This window comes from Vanellus vanellus (genome assembly GCF_965231255.1).
Source record: "Vanellus vanellus genome assembly, chromosome: 19".
Taxonomy (NCBI): Eukaryota; Metazoa; Chordata; class Aves; order Charadriiformes; family Charadriidae; genus Vanellus; species Vanellus vanellus.
The window spans coordinates 3,680,152-3,694,663 of record NC_138924.1 but is presented as its reverse complement, the minus strand read 5'-3'; the positions used below and the strand labels follow the sequence as shown (position 1 = coordinate 3,694,663).

The 14,512-nt window shown below is 48.3% G+C and overlaps 1 protein-coding gene across 1 annotated transcript in view; it reads left to right on the top strand.

Moving 5' to 3' along the window:
- CLIP2 (CAP-Gly domain containing linker protein 2) overlaps positions 1-14,512 on the top strand; it is a gene marked incomplete at its 5' end in the record, with an annotated part of 63,084 nt that overhangs the window by 33,096 nt on the left and 15,476 nt on the right. The window contains 5 exons of the mRNA XM_082493170.1: positions 914-1,038; positions 6,205-6,418; positions 7,608-7,805; positions 8,978-9,081; positions 11,486-11,546. Coding sequence (XP_082349296.1) covers positions 914-1,038; positions 6,205-6,418; positions 7,608-7,805; positions 8,978-9,081; positions 11,486-11,546 — 702 coding nt within the window. The remainder of the gene's footprint in view (positions 1-913; positions 1,039-6,204; positions 6,419-7,607; positions 7,806-8,977; positions 9,082-11,485; positions 11,547-14,512) is intronic.

Genomic DNA, 14,512 nt, shown 5'->3' with positions numbered 1-14,512 from the left:
CTTGGAGGGCTTAAACTCCTTCATTGCCTCACAAGGAACTTTGCTGACGCCTCGAAATATGTTTTCATATGTATCCTGGGCTGCATCAGAAGTGTGGCCAGCGGGGCGAGGGAGGGGATTCTGCCCCTCTACTCTGCTCTCTTGAGATCCCACCTGGAGTACTGCCTCCAGCTGTGGAGCCCCCAACAATAGGAAAGACATGAACCTGTTGGAGCGGGTCCACGGAGGGCCACAAAGATGATCCGAGGGCTGGAACACCTCTGCTGGGAGGACAGGCTGAGAGAGTTGGGGGTGTTCAGCCTGGAGAAGAGATGACTTCAGAGAGACCTTATAGTGGCCTTCTGGTACCTTAAAGGGGGCCTGCAGGAGAGCTGGGGAGGGACTTTTTACAAGGGCATGGAGTGATAGGACAAGGGGGAATGGTTTTACACTGAAAGAGGGGAGATTTACATGAGCTATCAGGAAGAAATTTTTCCCTGTGAGGGTGGTGAGCCCCTGGCGCAGGTTGCCCCGAGAAGCTGTGGCTGCCCCATCCCTGGAGGTGTTCAAGGCCAGGTTGGACGGGGCTTGGAGCAACCTGGGCTGGGGGGAGGTGTCCCTGCCCAGGGCAGAGGGGTGGAACGAGATGATCTTTAGGGTCCCTTCCAACCTAAACCATTCTATGATATTTGTACTGACATCTTCCAGGCAGGCAGGTCCAAAAGTGGGAGTTTGTCAACTTGCTTGTAGTTATTGGACAGACAGCTTTAGTGCTAGGAGAACTTGATATGAAAACTATCTGTTCTGGTTTCATTAGATCTGAAGCAGAAAATACTGATGTCTTCCACCCACCCCCGTAGCCATCCCAGCGTCAGTCCCCTTGTGGCAGTGCCCCTGCTGCTGTCTCTAACCCTTGGCATCTTATCTCCAACAGGTTGGTGGGACAAAGACGGGAGTTGTGCGCTACGTGGGAGAGACGGATTTTGCCAAAGGAGAGTGGTGTGGTGTGGAGCTGGATGAACCCCTGGGGAAGAACGACGGGGCGGTTGCTGGTACAAGGTACTGTGCGCGCTCAAACCCAGCCTGGGGGATGTAGGGTCCTGCACACCTCCTAGGGTGGCCGGGGGCCAAAGGGGCCGGGGAGGAGGACTCAGGGCTGCGTGTGGCTGCGTTTGGTTGGACATTGTGAGTTGGGAGGAAGAGTCCAGTTCCGAGTCATTTAAGCTTTGGGCTATCTTTGCAGGAAGATCAATAGAAACCTCATCACTGGAGCATTTTAAAACAGGATCAGATAAGGTCTGTAAAGAAGTAACCTGAGTGACTTCAGGAAACAGGAGAGAGTAGGGAGAGAAGGTACCTTATAGTGGGATTTCGTTTTTACTAGAAATTGATTCTGTGATCGTATTAGCTCAGCTTTCTACCACGTAGTCCCTTCATAGACTTGCTTCTTGCGCTATAATTCACCCTGTCAGAATTATAGAAGATAAAGATGCAACTCTCTCTTTTTCCTCAGCTTAATGTTGCTTGTTCTGTTCTTTCTGGGGACGGATTTCCAGAGATATGAAAGAACGGTTGATGGTCATTGTCTGTCCTTGTATTAATTCTGTAGTGTGACAACTGTCTGCTGATTGATCTTACCACCTCTGACTCCGTAGCCACCTCCACTGTTTTCAAAAAAAGCTTTACAAAAGTCAGTATCTATAAAACTAGGCAGGACATCTGGCAGGCTTGTTGAGGAGCTGTTTCTGTTCCTGTGGAAGTTAGAGAAGGGAATGAACCCCAGCCTCAGATCCTGAGCTTGGGGATATTCAAATCTGAATTATACAGCGGCACTTTAACCCCGCTTCAAATGCAGGCGGAACCGATTCCTTGTCTTTCACAAGTTCCTTTAGTGGGAAATCCTGTTGATTTCTTGGAGCTACTTAAGGGAATCTTGCGTTAGAGGTGAGATTTAGCTTTGAAACAAGGAACTGGTTCCTCCCTTGTTAGATCTCAGGTTCTGTAATAAACATTTCTTGTGTTGGATCAGCCTTGTTTTATCCAGCAGCCATGTGTTTTCATTTGAAAGGAGAGAAACACTGCCTTGTTCAATGTCAGGACAAGAAAGTAGAAAATGATTGGCAGCAGATGGCTGAGTTCCAGCCTTTTCTCAGAAGAAAAGAACCAGGATGGTAGAGAATAAGTCAGGGAGTGAATCCAAGTCCCTGCTTTCTTTATCATATACAACAAATTATCTCTAAGCTGAATCTTCAGGGTAGTCAGAAATGATTTATTGTCTCTGCGTGCGGAAGGTGTGGAAGGCAGATGTGAGTGGAAGGGTGTGCGCTCTGCCTCTCGTCCTCACACCTCTGTTGCTGTGTTTTGAAAATCCAACTTTTGGAAGTCATCTATCTTCTGAAACTGCTACATCTTGGCTGAGGTTGTTATGGTGTGTACCCTGTCTGCAAGGCTTCTCTTTTTTTTTTTCCACACTTTACCAAGAGCAGGAAAAAATGAGGTCCGCAGCAGGGATCAGGGAGCAAGAGTGAATTAAGAGGTTTGGATTAAACAGCAAAGATTGAGGGAAGTCTGTAAGACATCCCTGCCCCTTGTATCCAGGCTGGTTTTGCAGATCTTCTAGCAATAACGGATACTCGCCCATACAGCATTGGTACATGTGGACCCTCCAGCTAAAGGGCTCTCTGTCCACCAGGGATGTGGCTGCAGGCTTGCAGCATTGTCCCTACTCGTCCTTTGAGCCTTCATCCAATCTTCTGATTTTTCTTATAGCATGTACTGGTTTCAACAGCAGGGTTTTGGAGGAGAAGCCAACATAGTACAACTGACTCCCTCTGTGCGTGCAGACACCCCTCAGACAGTCTTCCCCAAGTTTGCCACTGCGGCATGAGGTTCCTGATGCTGCCCTGAGCTTGTCTGGCCAGAATCATAGAATGGTTAGAGTTGGAAGGGACATTAAAGATCATCTAGTTCCAACCCCCTGCCATAGGCAGGGACACCTCCCCCCAGCCCAGGTTGCTCCAAGCCCCATCCAACCTGGCCTTGACCACCTCCAGGGATGGGGCAGCCACAGCTTCTCGGGGCAACCTGCGCCAGGGGCTCACCACCCTCAGGGTAAAGAATTACTTCCTGATATCTAATCTAAATCTCCCCTCTTTCAGTTAAAACCGTTATCCCTCGCCTTATCGCTACACCCCCTGATAAAGAGTCCCCCTCCAGCTGTAGGCTCCTTTAGGTACTGGAAGGCCACGATAAGGTCTCCCCGGAACCTTCTCTTCTCCAGGCTGAACAACCCCAACTCTCTCAGCCAGTCCTCATAGGAGATGCTCCACCCCTCGGATCGTCTTTGTGGCCTCCTCTGGACTTGGTCCAACAGGTCCATGTCCTTCTTGTGTTTGGGGGCTCCAGAGCTGGAGGCAGTACTCCGGGTGGGGTCTCACCAGAGCAGAGTAGAGGGGCAGAATCCCCTCCCTTGCCTTGCTGGCCACGCTGCTGGGGATGCAGCCCAGGATGTGGTTGGCTTTCTGGGCTGTGAGTGCACGTTGCTGACTCATGTTGAGCTTCTAACCAAGCAACACCCCCAAGTCCTGCTGCTCTCCACCTGTTCTCTGCCCAGCCTGGATTTGTGCTTGGGATTGCCCTGACCCACGTGTAGGACCCTGCACTTGGCCTTGTTATCAGCCTGGCCAGAGACCGCCCAGGACTTCAGAGTCTCTGTGCTTTGGTGGTGGTTGCCATCTAGTGAGCATCCTTTGCCTGGCTGCCTGAGGCCAGCGCTCGCTGCTGCAGGAGCTGTCTGGTACAGCAGGAGTCGGGTCCAAAGAAGCAACTCGAGACAGTGGGGGCTGGTGGAAGTAGGGGAGCAAACGTGGGCAAATGAGTGAGCAAAGGACTCTGTCACCATCTTTGCTGCTGTGGGTTCTCCAGTTGAGTCAAATGTAAATCGCCTGAAACTTGAGGAGGGTCGCTGATTTTCCTGCAGGTTCAGGAGGGACATCCAGGTCTTCATGTGCATCAAGGGAAGGATGAAGGGCCAGGATTTCCGGAGCAGCTTATGGGTCTCTGACGGAGGCTGCCTGCAGGCTGTGGTTCGGTAGCAGTGATGGAGAGGAGAAGGATTTCACGGTGGTGAGCCCCTCTCCATACGTCAGATGGGTGCTGCTGAGACACCGTGGGGTTTGCTGCATCTGCTTTCCTGTCTGCATAGGAAACTAGAGAGATGCTGGTGTGGTTTTTCTGGTTTCTTATCCATCAAGCCGAGCAAGTTCCGCTTACTCATCTCTGATATATTAACCTTTACTCGTTTATTTACTGTTATTCCTTCTCTGCCTCTGTTCCTATGGGAGTCTTTGCCCACTAAACTGCCTTTGCTTTTGCATAGTCTGAAACACGTCAGCTACAGGCCTTGGACACTGAAGATATTTTTTACTTTTTTTAATCTATTTCAAAATTTCCTGTGCTGTTTCCCACCTGCAGTTTGCATTGCCATCACAATGCCACTTTTCCTCCCCGTTTCTTTTCTGTGACATGGGTATAGAGCTCCTTAGCACTCAGTGAGAGCAGCTCTTGGATTTCAAGCAGATTTTCTTTTTTTATTTTTTTTTTTTTTCCTTTGCTGCCAAGTGTTCTGGACTCAATTCCTGCTTCTGAACTATAAAAGTTAGTTGCAACCACTTCTAGTCCAGAATGAAAGAAAATGAGCAAACACAGCTAAGAGGTGTCGGGGGGCTTTTGAGGGACTTTGGCATTGTTGTACTGCCACAAGTACCAGTCTATGCTTAGAGCCGCGGAAGGGGCTTTGCCTACTTCAGTTGGAGAATATGATGCTGAGCCGGGTTTTGGCTGGTTTGCAAGAGGTCAGATTGATTTTCTTCCTTGGGTCTCTGTTCCGTAGCAAGGTCAGCCTGCGGTATGGCTGGTCTTCCGAGGCCAAGAGCCTGTGGTAACAGCAGGCAGAGAGGGCTAAGTGATTTTTGGATGGTAGAGGGTTTTGGTTTGTTATTTTAAGATTGTTGTAGAAAAAAAAATAGGCTTGAGCAGATGGTCGAAAACGAATCACTTTCTCATCTGGCTGGAGATGGGGCTGTTCTCCGGCCTCCCGAGCACAGAGATGTGCCTGTGACACAGCCGTGTGGCTGCCAGCACTTAAAAATAAAAGGGAATTGGGAAAGCAGCTGCTCACATCTGGCAGAAGACTTGTGCTAGCAAAGCTGGATTTGTGTCATTTATTCATTAGGACCTGTTTTTTATGTTAACATAAGACAGACTAGGATAGGGCCCCGTATTTAGTCCTAGCCTTACTATGAAGCCTGTGAGAAAGAACTCGTAATGGAGACAGTTTTCTGCATTGACTACTCCCTTGAAACAAGGCGATGCGATGCCTGGAGGTGATCTGGTTTTACTTGCCGCAGTGCATCTGGCCAGCAACAGATAAACCCTGGCTTGAGCCGGTCGGCCCAAGTACTGAAGGGGTTTCCAAGGTTTGACTCTGTGGGTTTTGGCTCATTTGTATTCTGTAAGAGGGCTCCAGAGAGGCATAACCATCAGACTCACTGCAATTGCGGAAAGAGCTTGCACCGTAATTATCTGATCTACCCTTTTTTATGCTTGCTGCTTCCTAAGCTTGTTTGCTTGGGAACCGGTTTCTCTTTCTCTGCCACCCAGAGGAGATGGCACACGCTGGAGTTTGCTGTAATGGTATTTTTAGCTTCAAAGTTAGGAGCTGCCATTCTGCCCTTCTGTTTTGAGAGGAACGTTTGTACAGAGCTGTGTGATTCAGATCTTTTTACTCAACGCGCTTTGCTTTGTGACTTTCTTGCAAAGCAGGGTAGGGAGCACACGCAGGTTTTGGGAAGGTGGGTTTGTCGCGGTAAGGAAGGAGCGCGTGTGCTCTCCCCCTGTTTGTGTACCGGGATCTTCGCGCTATCCGCGCTGCCAGGTGGGTCTTTCCTGGCACCTCATCAAAGTGCGCAGCAACTAGCGCGTGGCAGTTATCTCGGGTTTCCCCGCTTAAGCACCACAACTGAAAACATGGAGATTACCACTACTTGTACGTGGCAGGAGAGGAGAGTAATCCAACCGCTCGCACGCAGGAAACGATGTCACAGCAAAGCGCCAAGAGATGAGCTGAGGAACGGGGTTGCCCATTGCTTAGCAAGGCCCTTCTGTGACGCTTGGGCGAGATGGATGCTCTACTGCTTCTGACTCGGTGCATCTCCTGTATTACAGGTATTTTCAGTGCCCTCCCAAGTTTGGCCTCTTCGCTCCCATCCACAAGGTGATCCGGATTGGGTTCCCGTCAACCAGCCCTGCCAAGGCAAAGAAGAGCAAACGAATGGCCATGGGAGTGTCTGCCTTAACCCACAGCCCCAGCAGCTCCTCCATCAGCTCCGTCAGCTCGGTGGCATCGTCTGTTGGGGGCAGGCCCAGCCGCAGCGGGCTGGTAAGTGGCTTTTTTGAACAGACTGTGCAGTCGTGGTCCGCTTCTGCCGTGACCCGGCTCTACTAAGTGGGAGGGTTGGGGTTTTGTTTCAGCAGCTGCACTGAGGCAGCTGCTCCTTCACTGTCAATGAGATGAGGGGAGTGGGGTATGGGATACTGTTACCCACCTTATAAACAGGACTCCCTCCGTGGACACAAGAGTTGTGACAACTGAGCAGTTGTGACCATTAAAAAGCCTGAACTCTATTTGCATTGGGACAAATCTCAGCTCCGATGTCAAGAGCAGGTTTTATACAGGACCCCTGCAGAAAAATGCCATTGTTTCTTGTCCTGCGTGGTTGTGGCTGCTGCAATGACTGCGTCTTACTGTGGAGGGGTGACACTGTCCTGGATCACATGCCACGTATTTTGGAAGGTATTCAAGCAGGCGGACACCCGAGCAGGCAGCAATATTATTCAAAGCTCTGACTCTGCCGTAGTGTGTGCTGCATAGCACCTGCAGTCGTCTTGGCAGGGGCCGAGAGTGCAGTATCCATCACTGGGAGTGAATCCAACTAACCCATACCAGTCCCCAGCTGAGACCAGTCCTCCCAGCTGAGCTCACTGTTTGGGACTGCACCAGTGCAGTGCATCGATAACATACGTTTAAGAAGGCAGGTCATACAATACATGATAGTCTTTCCTGACCCAGTTCCCACCCCACGTCCTGTCCTTTGGGAAATGGTCCTTTCATTGCACCATAACAGAGCTATTGAGTTTGCCAGCAGTGTCCAGATGTTTTGCAGACTTGTTAACCCCACCTGTAGGGTCCAGAGCCAGAACAGCAGCTCTGTACAGCCTAATAAATGATATGGGTATATTTAGATTAGATATCAGGAAGAAATTCTTTATCCTGAGAGTGGTGAGCCCCTGGCGCAGGTTGCCCCGAGAAGCTGTGGCTGCCCCATCCCTGGAGGTGGTCAAGGCCAGGTTGGACGGGGCTTGGAGCAACCTGGGCTGGGGGGAGGTGTCCCTGCTCATGGCAGGGGGGTTGGAACTCGATGATCTTCAAGGTCCCTTCCAACTCAAACTATTCTATGGTTCTGTGATCAGTAGGTGAGCTGTGTTCTAGATTTAACAGGGGACTTCAAGCTACTCTAGACTGGGAAGGACATAGCTTTACCCCGTCTCTCTTTAAACTCCTTTTCCAGCTGACAGAGACCTCTTCTCGATATGCCCGTAAAATCTCTGGCACCACAGCTCTCCAGGAGGCGCTGAAAGAGAAGCAGCAGCACATCGAACAGCTACTGGCAGAGCGTGACCTGGAGCGGGCTGAGGTTGCCAAAGCCACCAGCCACATCTGTGAGGTGGAGAAAGAGATTGCCATCATGAAGGCCCAGCACGAGCAGGTAGGAGGTTATGTGGCTTTATTGCTAGCACGCAAATACCTGGCATCTTCTGGAAGTTTCAGATCATGATAATGTTACCTGTGTATAGCTTCCTGATGTGAAACCTGCGCTCTGAATATCTGTCTGTCACGGGGAGACAGCTTCCTGCATGGTGGGTTTAACCTGGGTCTCTTTCCCAACTCCTGCCAGTGGAACACGCGCTTTCTCCACCCCAAGCCAGGAGCAGAAAAAGGGCTGTGGCAGAAAAAGGACAGTAGATGGTTTGTGCCTGGTGGATCAATACATTTGAATGCTGAAATGCAAGTGGAGGGCAAACTTGTTCCCCTTAGCCACCCAATCTGGCCTTGGCTGTGACTGCATTGCAGTAGTTTTTTTGATGCTATTGGACACCGCTGAGAACATCAACGCTGTTCATATGTCACTGCTTTCAGGTCAGAGAGGATGTTTTTATCACATTAATAAGGTGAAGAGATCTGTAAGGAAAACAGCCTGATCATACTAGCTTTTTTTGCTCAAGCATTCGTACAAATGATGTTTTATGCACTTGAATGCTTAGAGAGGAGTTGTGTTTGTGCTGTTGGTTAATATGTGGCTCTTCAATGACTGCTGTTGCCCTAAATTCTTTGCTTGTGTTTCTAAACCCCAGTCAGCTACAAGGGAGCAGGGGTGGCACTGTATATCTGTGTGATGGGCCACACCTGCCTGTTGGAAACGCAGGAAAAATTGCCAAATGAACTGCAAGCTGGCATCTTCCTCGTGTATAGTATTTTCCAGTAATTACTGGTGAGAAGTGAATTAACACAAGTCTGAAATGTCTCTCATCCTTCATGACCAGGGCTGAATTGCACTTAGTAACCTCAGACCAGATTTTCAAAACTGTTCAGGCTTCAAGTTCTTAACTCTTAATCAGAGCTGGAATCTCCAAAGGGTTCAAGTCAGAGAGGCACTGAGACATGGATCAAGTTTACAGCTGCCGGCGATTGAGCAGTTTTTTTTCTTTTTAATACCTACATACTGGGCTCTTTGGAAAATCTACCTTCTTACCATAGCGTTCTCTGAAACAGATCATCAAAACATTGTGTTCCCTTGTTCTGATCCTTTTTTAAACAACTCTGTGCTTCAGTCATTGCTAACTTCTGTGGCTCGGGTTCTTTTTTGTTTTTTTACTGCAGTATGTCACGGAGGCAGAAGGAAACCTCCAGCGAGCACGAGCCCTGGTGGATGGGATGCAGAAGGAGAAGATTGAGCTGTTGAACCAGCTGGAAGAGGAGAAGAGGTAAAGCGGGAGTGGATGGGTGTGGAGGAGGTGAAGTCACAGGGGAGATGAGGCTCTGACCTGAGAACGTCATTCGTTGGATCTAAGCAGAAGAAAGTGACTGGGAAAGTCATCTTTGGATGTCTTCCAGTACTTCAAATATGTTGCTATGTCTTATGGCTCTTAGAGGAGGCTCGAGGCTATAGCATTTGGTGGGGTTGCAGTGAGCTAATTTTTGTGACGTGAGCAGTCCCAAGTTTTTTTTGAATATGCGCAGCTGAACGTACCCTGCTGTTGCAATGCAGTTGGGAGGCAGAAGATGAACACCCAGCCAGGGCAGCTCTCACTTGGGATAGGGGCAGCTCTGGCTTGTTGCCAAAAGGAGTTTCATGATTGGACATACTTTCCTGCCAAATACGTGTAGCACTTTAGAAGAAAAATAATAAACAACGAAAAAACCAAACCGTCATCAGCTTCCATTGCTGATTAGGACTCTAAGTGCTGGCACTTCTGTGATGCCCCTCATAAATATTTGACAGGCTGCTTGCCTGTCCAAGAGCATTTGCCCGTGGGAAATGTTGCACTGACAATACAATAGTGGCCAACAGTTGATCTGCCACTGCCAGTAGAAGGCCAAATAGTCTTTGTCTTCTGCTGGGCAGTGAAGTTATTGAGGGTTTTCAGCCATCTTCCCTGTAGTTCAGTTCCCAGCAGAAAGCAGGGAGAAGCAGTGTTATTTGCCTGAAGGAACGAAGGGCTCCGGTAATACCAGTTACTCTGATATTTGATCCCCTGACCAAACTCAGCCGTGTCACTGTGTAAAATGGAATTACTCGGTGCAGGTGGGGCTAACTCACGGCAAGGGTGTGGATGGTGACAAAGCCATGCCTTCAAGTGTCCTTGGCTAAGGATACAGTATGAAATAACAGGACTGGGTAATAAACAGGGCTCTGCAGAGTGGGCCATCCCAGATGTACAACCTGGCTTTATTAAAGACCACATCTTTCTCCTCTATTTGTGATGTGCTGATCTTAAGGACGTTCCTTCTGAGGAAGGGAAATCAAACTGGCGTACAGCCTTACTTAGTGTGATTCGTCATCTCCCCGCATCCCAGAGGCCCCATCCGTGTATATATGAAGATGCATACATTTCCTCTCTGGATAAGAGTGAAGATCTGCTTGTCATTCTTGCGGTCCAGCTGCTCCATATATATAATTAAACTCTTCAGTGGGAATAGAAAGACATGTCTGTGTATTAAGTAACTGAAAACAGTGTTGATTTCAATCGAGTGATGCCCCTCCTGAGGACAAACTTCTTTTGTGCACAAGTCTCCCCGTTCCCCTGGTAGGCAGCTCGCTTTCCCAGCTCCAGGAGGCCCTTTAACCCAAGGCAGCTGAGTTCTTTCCTAAATATCAACAGATGCCTCCTCTAATTAGAGGAGGTTTAGACAAGGAAGCTTGTTTATGAAGTTAGATATGTACACTCACAGCTATTTTTATCTGTAACAGAATTGGAGTCCTTACATCTGGCTGCCAGCTCGACGTCCTCATTATTGCCCGTTTTTAAAAGCAGTAAAGAGGACTGAGTTTAGCAGAAGATTGAATTTGGGTTTTTTTTTATCGTTATTGGACCTTTCAGACTTTGCAAAAGAGTCCTAGGCACGTCCGCATTTCTGCGTGTGGTTTTAGGTGCATTTATGCACAACTGGCCTATACGGTCTCTGGTGAAGGCGTTTCTGCCAGGGTAGCTCACCAGTTCCACGTTGTGGAAACGTTCAGCGTTGCCCACCCTCTGCCAAGAAGGCAGAGGCTCCGATTCCCATGGAATATTTCGTATGGCCCCTGTGCGTTTGGCAGAGGAATTGCCCACTGCTCAGCTGCAGGATAACAGAGTAAGATAACCAGTGAAACCTGGTTGTGGCTTTCATGTTTTTGGGATCCTGGTGTCGGTGAACAGCCATCGTGCTTGCTGAGAGGTGGTGCAGCAGAAGCAGCATGTCTGTGAGCGTGTACCTTGCGCGAAGGCAAGCGTTTGCGATGTGGAAGGCTTGTTTATTAACTGTCTTGCTCTGTGTGGAACAAGACAATTTGGGGAGGGACTCTTTGTCAGGGAGTGTAGGGATAGGACAAGGGATAACGGTTTTACACTGAAAGAGGGGAGATTTAGATTAGATATCGGGAAGAAATTCTTTATCCTGAGGGTGGTGAGGCACTGGCCCAGGTTGCCCAGAGAAGCTGTGGCTGCCCTGTCCCTGGAGGTGTTCAAGGCCAGGTTGGACGGGGCTTGGAGCAACCTGGTCTACAAAGGTTGTCTGTATCTCTCAGACTTTGGTTGTGCAAGGGAGGCCCATGTGCAATGGCTGCTCCGGAATGGGATGCTCATCTGAGCGTTACTGATTGCTATTTGTGCCTTTTCCCCTCCCCAGGAAAGTGGAGGACTTGCAGTTCCTTGTGGAGGAAGAATCCATCACGAAGGGGGATCTGGAGGTAATTCCTAACAGCTTTACCAAAATGTGGGGTCAAAACCTGAAATCGCATGTGGGGCCTCACTTGAGTAATTCCTGCCACCTTTTACTCAACTCTAAACAATACTTTATCTATATTGATGGCTTTGGACCTGCTGCGAACACGGTGGTATAAACTGTGAAGGTGGTCGTTTGGTACGCTGCCAGTGACTAATAATGCCAGGAGCTGCCTAGAATTAATCACAGGCAGCCAGCCTGGCTTTAAATGTCACCGTAAGTTGCCAAGCCGTGTTAAAAATCTGACTGTATCTTGAATGCATTTCAACATACGTTTTTCCACTGTAGAAATTATTTGACTGCTCAGTCGCCGTCCCTGCAGTGTCCTGTTATTAGCAGCAGCTTGGCACGTGCACGGTCTCCCAGTCAGAGGCCGTTCTATTCCAGCTGAAATGCCGTGTATTATTTGACCTGCGGTATCCTCGTCTGGAGTCCTCCGCTCACAAGCGTGGGGTTTGACGCGAGGATACCCTTTCGTTTGGAAGGGCGGTCGCTCGGAGTGATGCTGTTGCAGTGAATGTTGTGCAAACTGGAAGTGGTGTTGGGGGCTTGCACTTGAGTGGGAGGCTTTTTGGGGGGTTGGAGGCAAAGAAAATACTTCTGTGAAAGCAAGGCTCTGCTCTACGTGTCTAAATTGGGACTTTCCCTTGTCTTTAGCTAGAGCGTGAGGTTAGTAACAGCCAGAAATGCCAAGGGACCTGCTCCTGTGCTTCACTGTCGGTCATATCAATAAAAGCCCAGGAAAATGGGAAAACTAGGCGATGGAGTGTGTTGCTATGGCTTTGACGCTCTTGGCATAAAGCTCTCCTCTTTATCCAGAAGTTGAAGCAGAGTAATGTCTTTGACAGGGTAGAAATCGGCAATGCGCTGGTAGCAGACTGTTGCTAAAAGACAGCAAGCGCAGTTTCTGCCTGGTGCGTGGGTGCAAAGTCAGGTTTCTGTTGGTTCCTGAGCTTAGACGATAGGTTTCCCCAGTGCTTTAGAGAGAAGAGTGAGTGATCCATCGCTCCCTTTGGAGTGGAATAATGGCAATGGGACCAGGGTTGCCTAGCAGGTATATTTAGATATATTTAAAAAAAAAAAAAAGCCACGATGTTTTAGCAAGATGATAAGTTGCTGTGACATAAGTGCTCTTATGAGTGCAGGTCCCAAATAGAGGATAGATCCAACTTTCATTTGGGCTGAGAAAGAGTTGCTTTGCAATGGGGATGTGGCCAAGCTTCTTGCAGGCTCCCAGGGTCCTGTCCCCGCTTCCATGTTCACCTGTACAGAAGAACAAATAACTTCTTAGGAAGGAGTCATGGAGCAGATTGGTTTCCTGCGATCCAGAGAACTGGGATGTTCCCCTGTGGGTCCAACACCAGTGACAGCACAGACACTGTCAGAGGGCTTTGCTGTGGTCAGTTTTTACATTTTGTCCTGTCTAATTTGGATGCTCAGACTGAATGATTGACCTGCTGGAGTTAGTTCTCACCTTCCTGCTGTGTGGTGGAGACAGGTAAGATTTCCAGAAGCAAGTAATTCACTTAAAGAAAAAAAAAATCTCTCATTGGAAATCGGGGGGATAAGTCCTCCTTCATGTTGCAGTACGTTTCCTCGGAAATGACTGTCCCTGATATTCTTCACGTAAAATCACAATGAAGCCAACCTGCTAGCACAGCCCTTCACATCCCTCGCTAGAGCTCGACTGACCATCCAAATACCAGAAGCAAAACCCAGTGACAGTTGTCTTCCCTTCTCTGGTCTTGTAGTCCTCCTATGCCAGTGGCCCTCTTCTGAGTAACTTGGAGGAGGATGATGGTAAGAAACAATTATCTCCTCCGTGGTCCCCGGATCTAGGGTTTCTGCTGAAGGTTAGCCTAAATCCCGTGGTATTTCTCATAATATCATGTGGGTTTTGAACAAAGCTGGGACTCTCGGGTGGTGAGCGTGGCAGGCAGCATCCCTAGGAGCTCTTTGGTCGAAGAAATCAATGTGTCTGAAGCCTGGAGATACGGGTCCAGTTTTTGGACCTCTGACAGAGAAGGAGGAGCTGTGGATTTCGCCTTGAAACGTAGTTGTGTATTCAACCCGTTTTTCATCCTGGTTGGCAACGCTGATGCTATAGTGCTTTGGAAGGTGAAAAGCAATTGCAGGAAACCAAAACCTTTTAAGAAAGGCTTTTTATGGTGGAAGACTGTTGTTATAGGAAATAGTTTCTTGAAGAGTTTTATCTCTCGTGCTCATCTCCTGGAGCCTCCCTCATAGACCGAACACAGGTGGAAAGTCAGTTTGTAATTTGTGACGAGTAATTTAAGGCTAATAGCAAGAAGTAAGTCTAAAATTCAGATCTGAAATTCCTCAAATTGCAGGAAAACTTTGGATTTGAGGCTCTGAGTCATACTGGCTAGGCAAACCAAGTTGCATAAAGTAAGAAATAACACAGGATTTGATGCAAATCTTCAGTGAAGCTATCTTTAAGGACTGTAAAACAGTTAATCTAACTTTCTTCCCTGATTATCTTTCTCCTCTAATTTCATGTGTTTTTCCAGAGTTGGAAAATAACAGGATTGGTAGATACTGAGCAAGCTTGGCTGGGAACTTGAGTGCCAACCTCAGGAGTCTTGAGAGAGTTTCTTTGGGACATTCAGAGATTAGTTTGGTACTAGGTCAGCATCTTCAGGTAGCCAATATCTGACATGCTGCCACCAGTTAAGATAATTTCAAAAGTTTGTATGGCTGAAGTTTGACTTGAGGATTTTGAGCTAGTGTAAATTGAGGAAAATTCTTTAGTGTCAATGGAATAATTACCTCTGTAAGTTAAATCGAGGCTGGAGCTCCATCTTGAGATGTGCATCCTTGAGCTTTGCAGAGAGCGAGAGAAGCCACTCAGTACAAAATGAAATTTCTTTATTTTTCTTATTAGGATGCTTTCAGCCAACTTTTGCACTT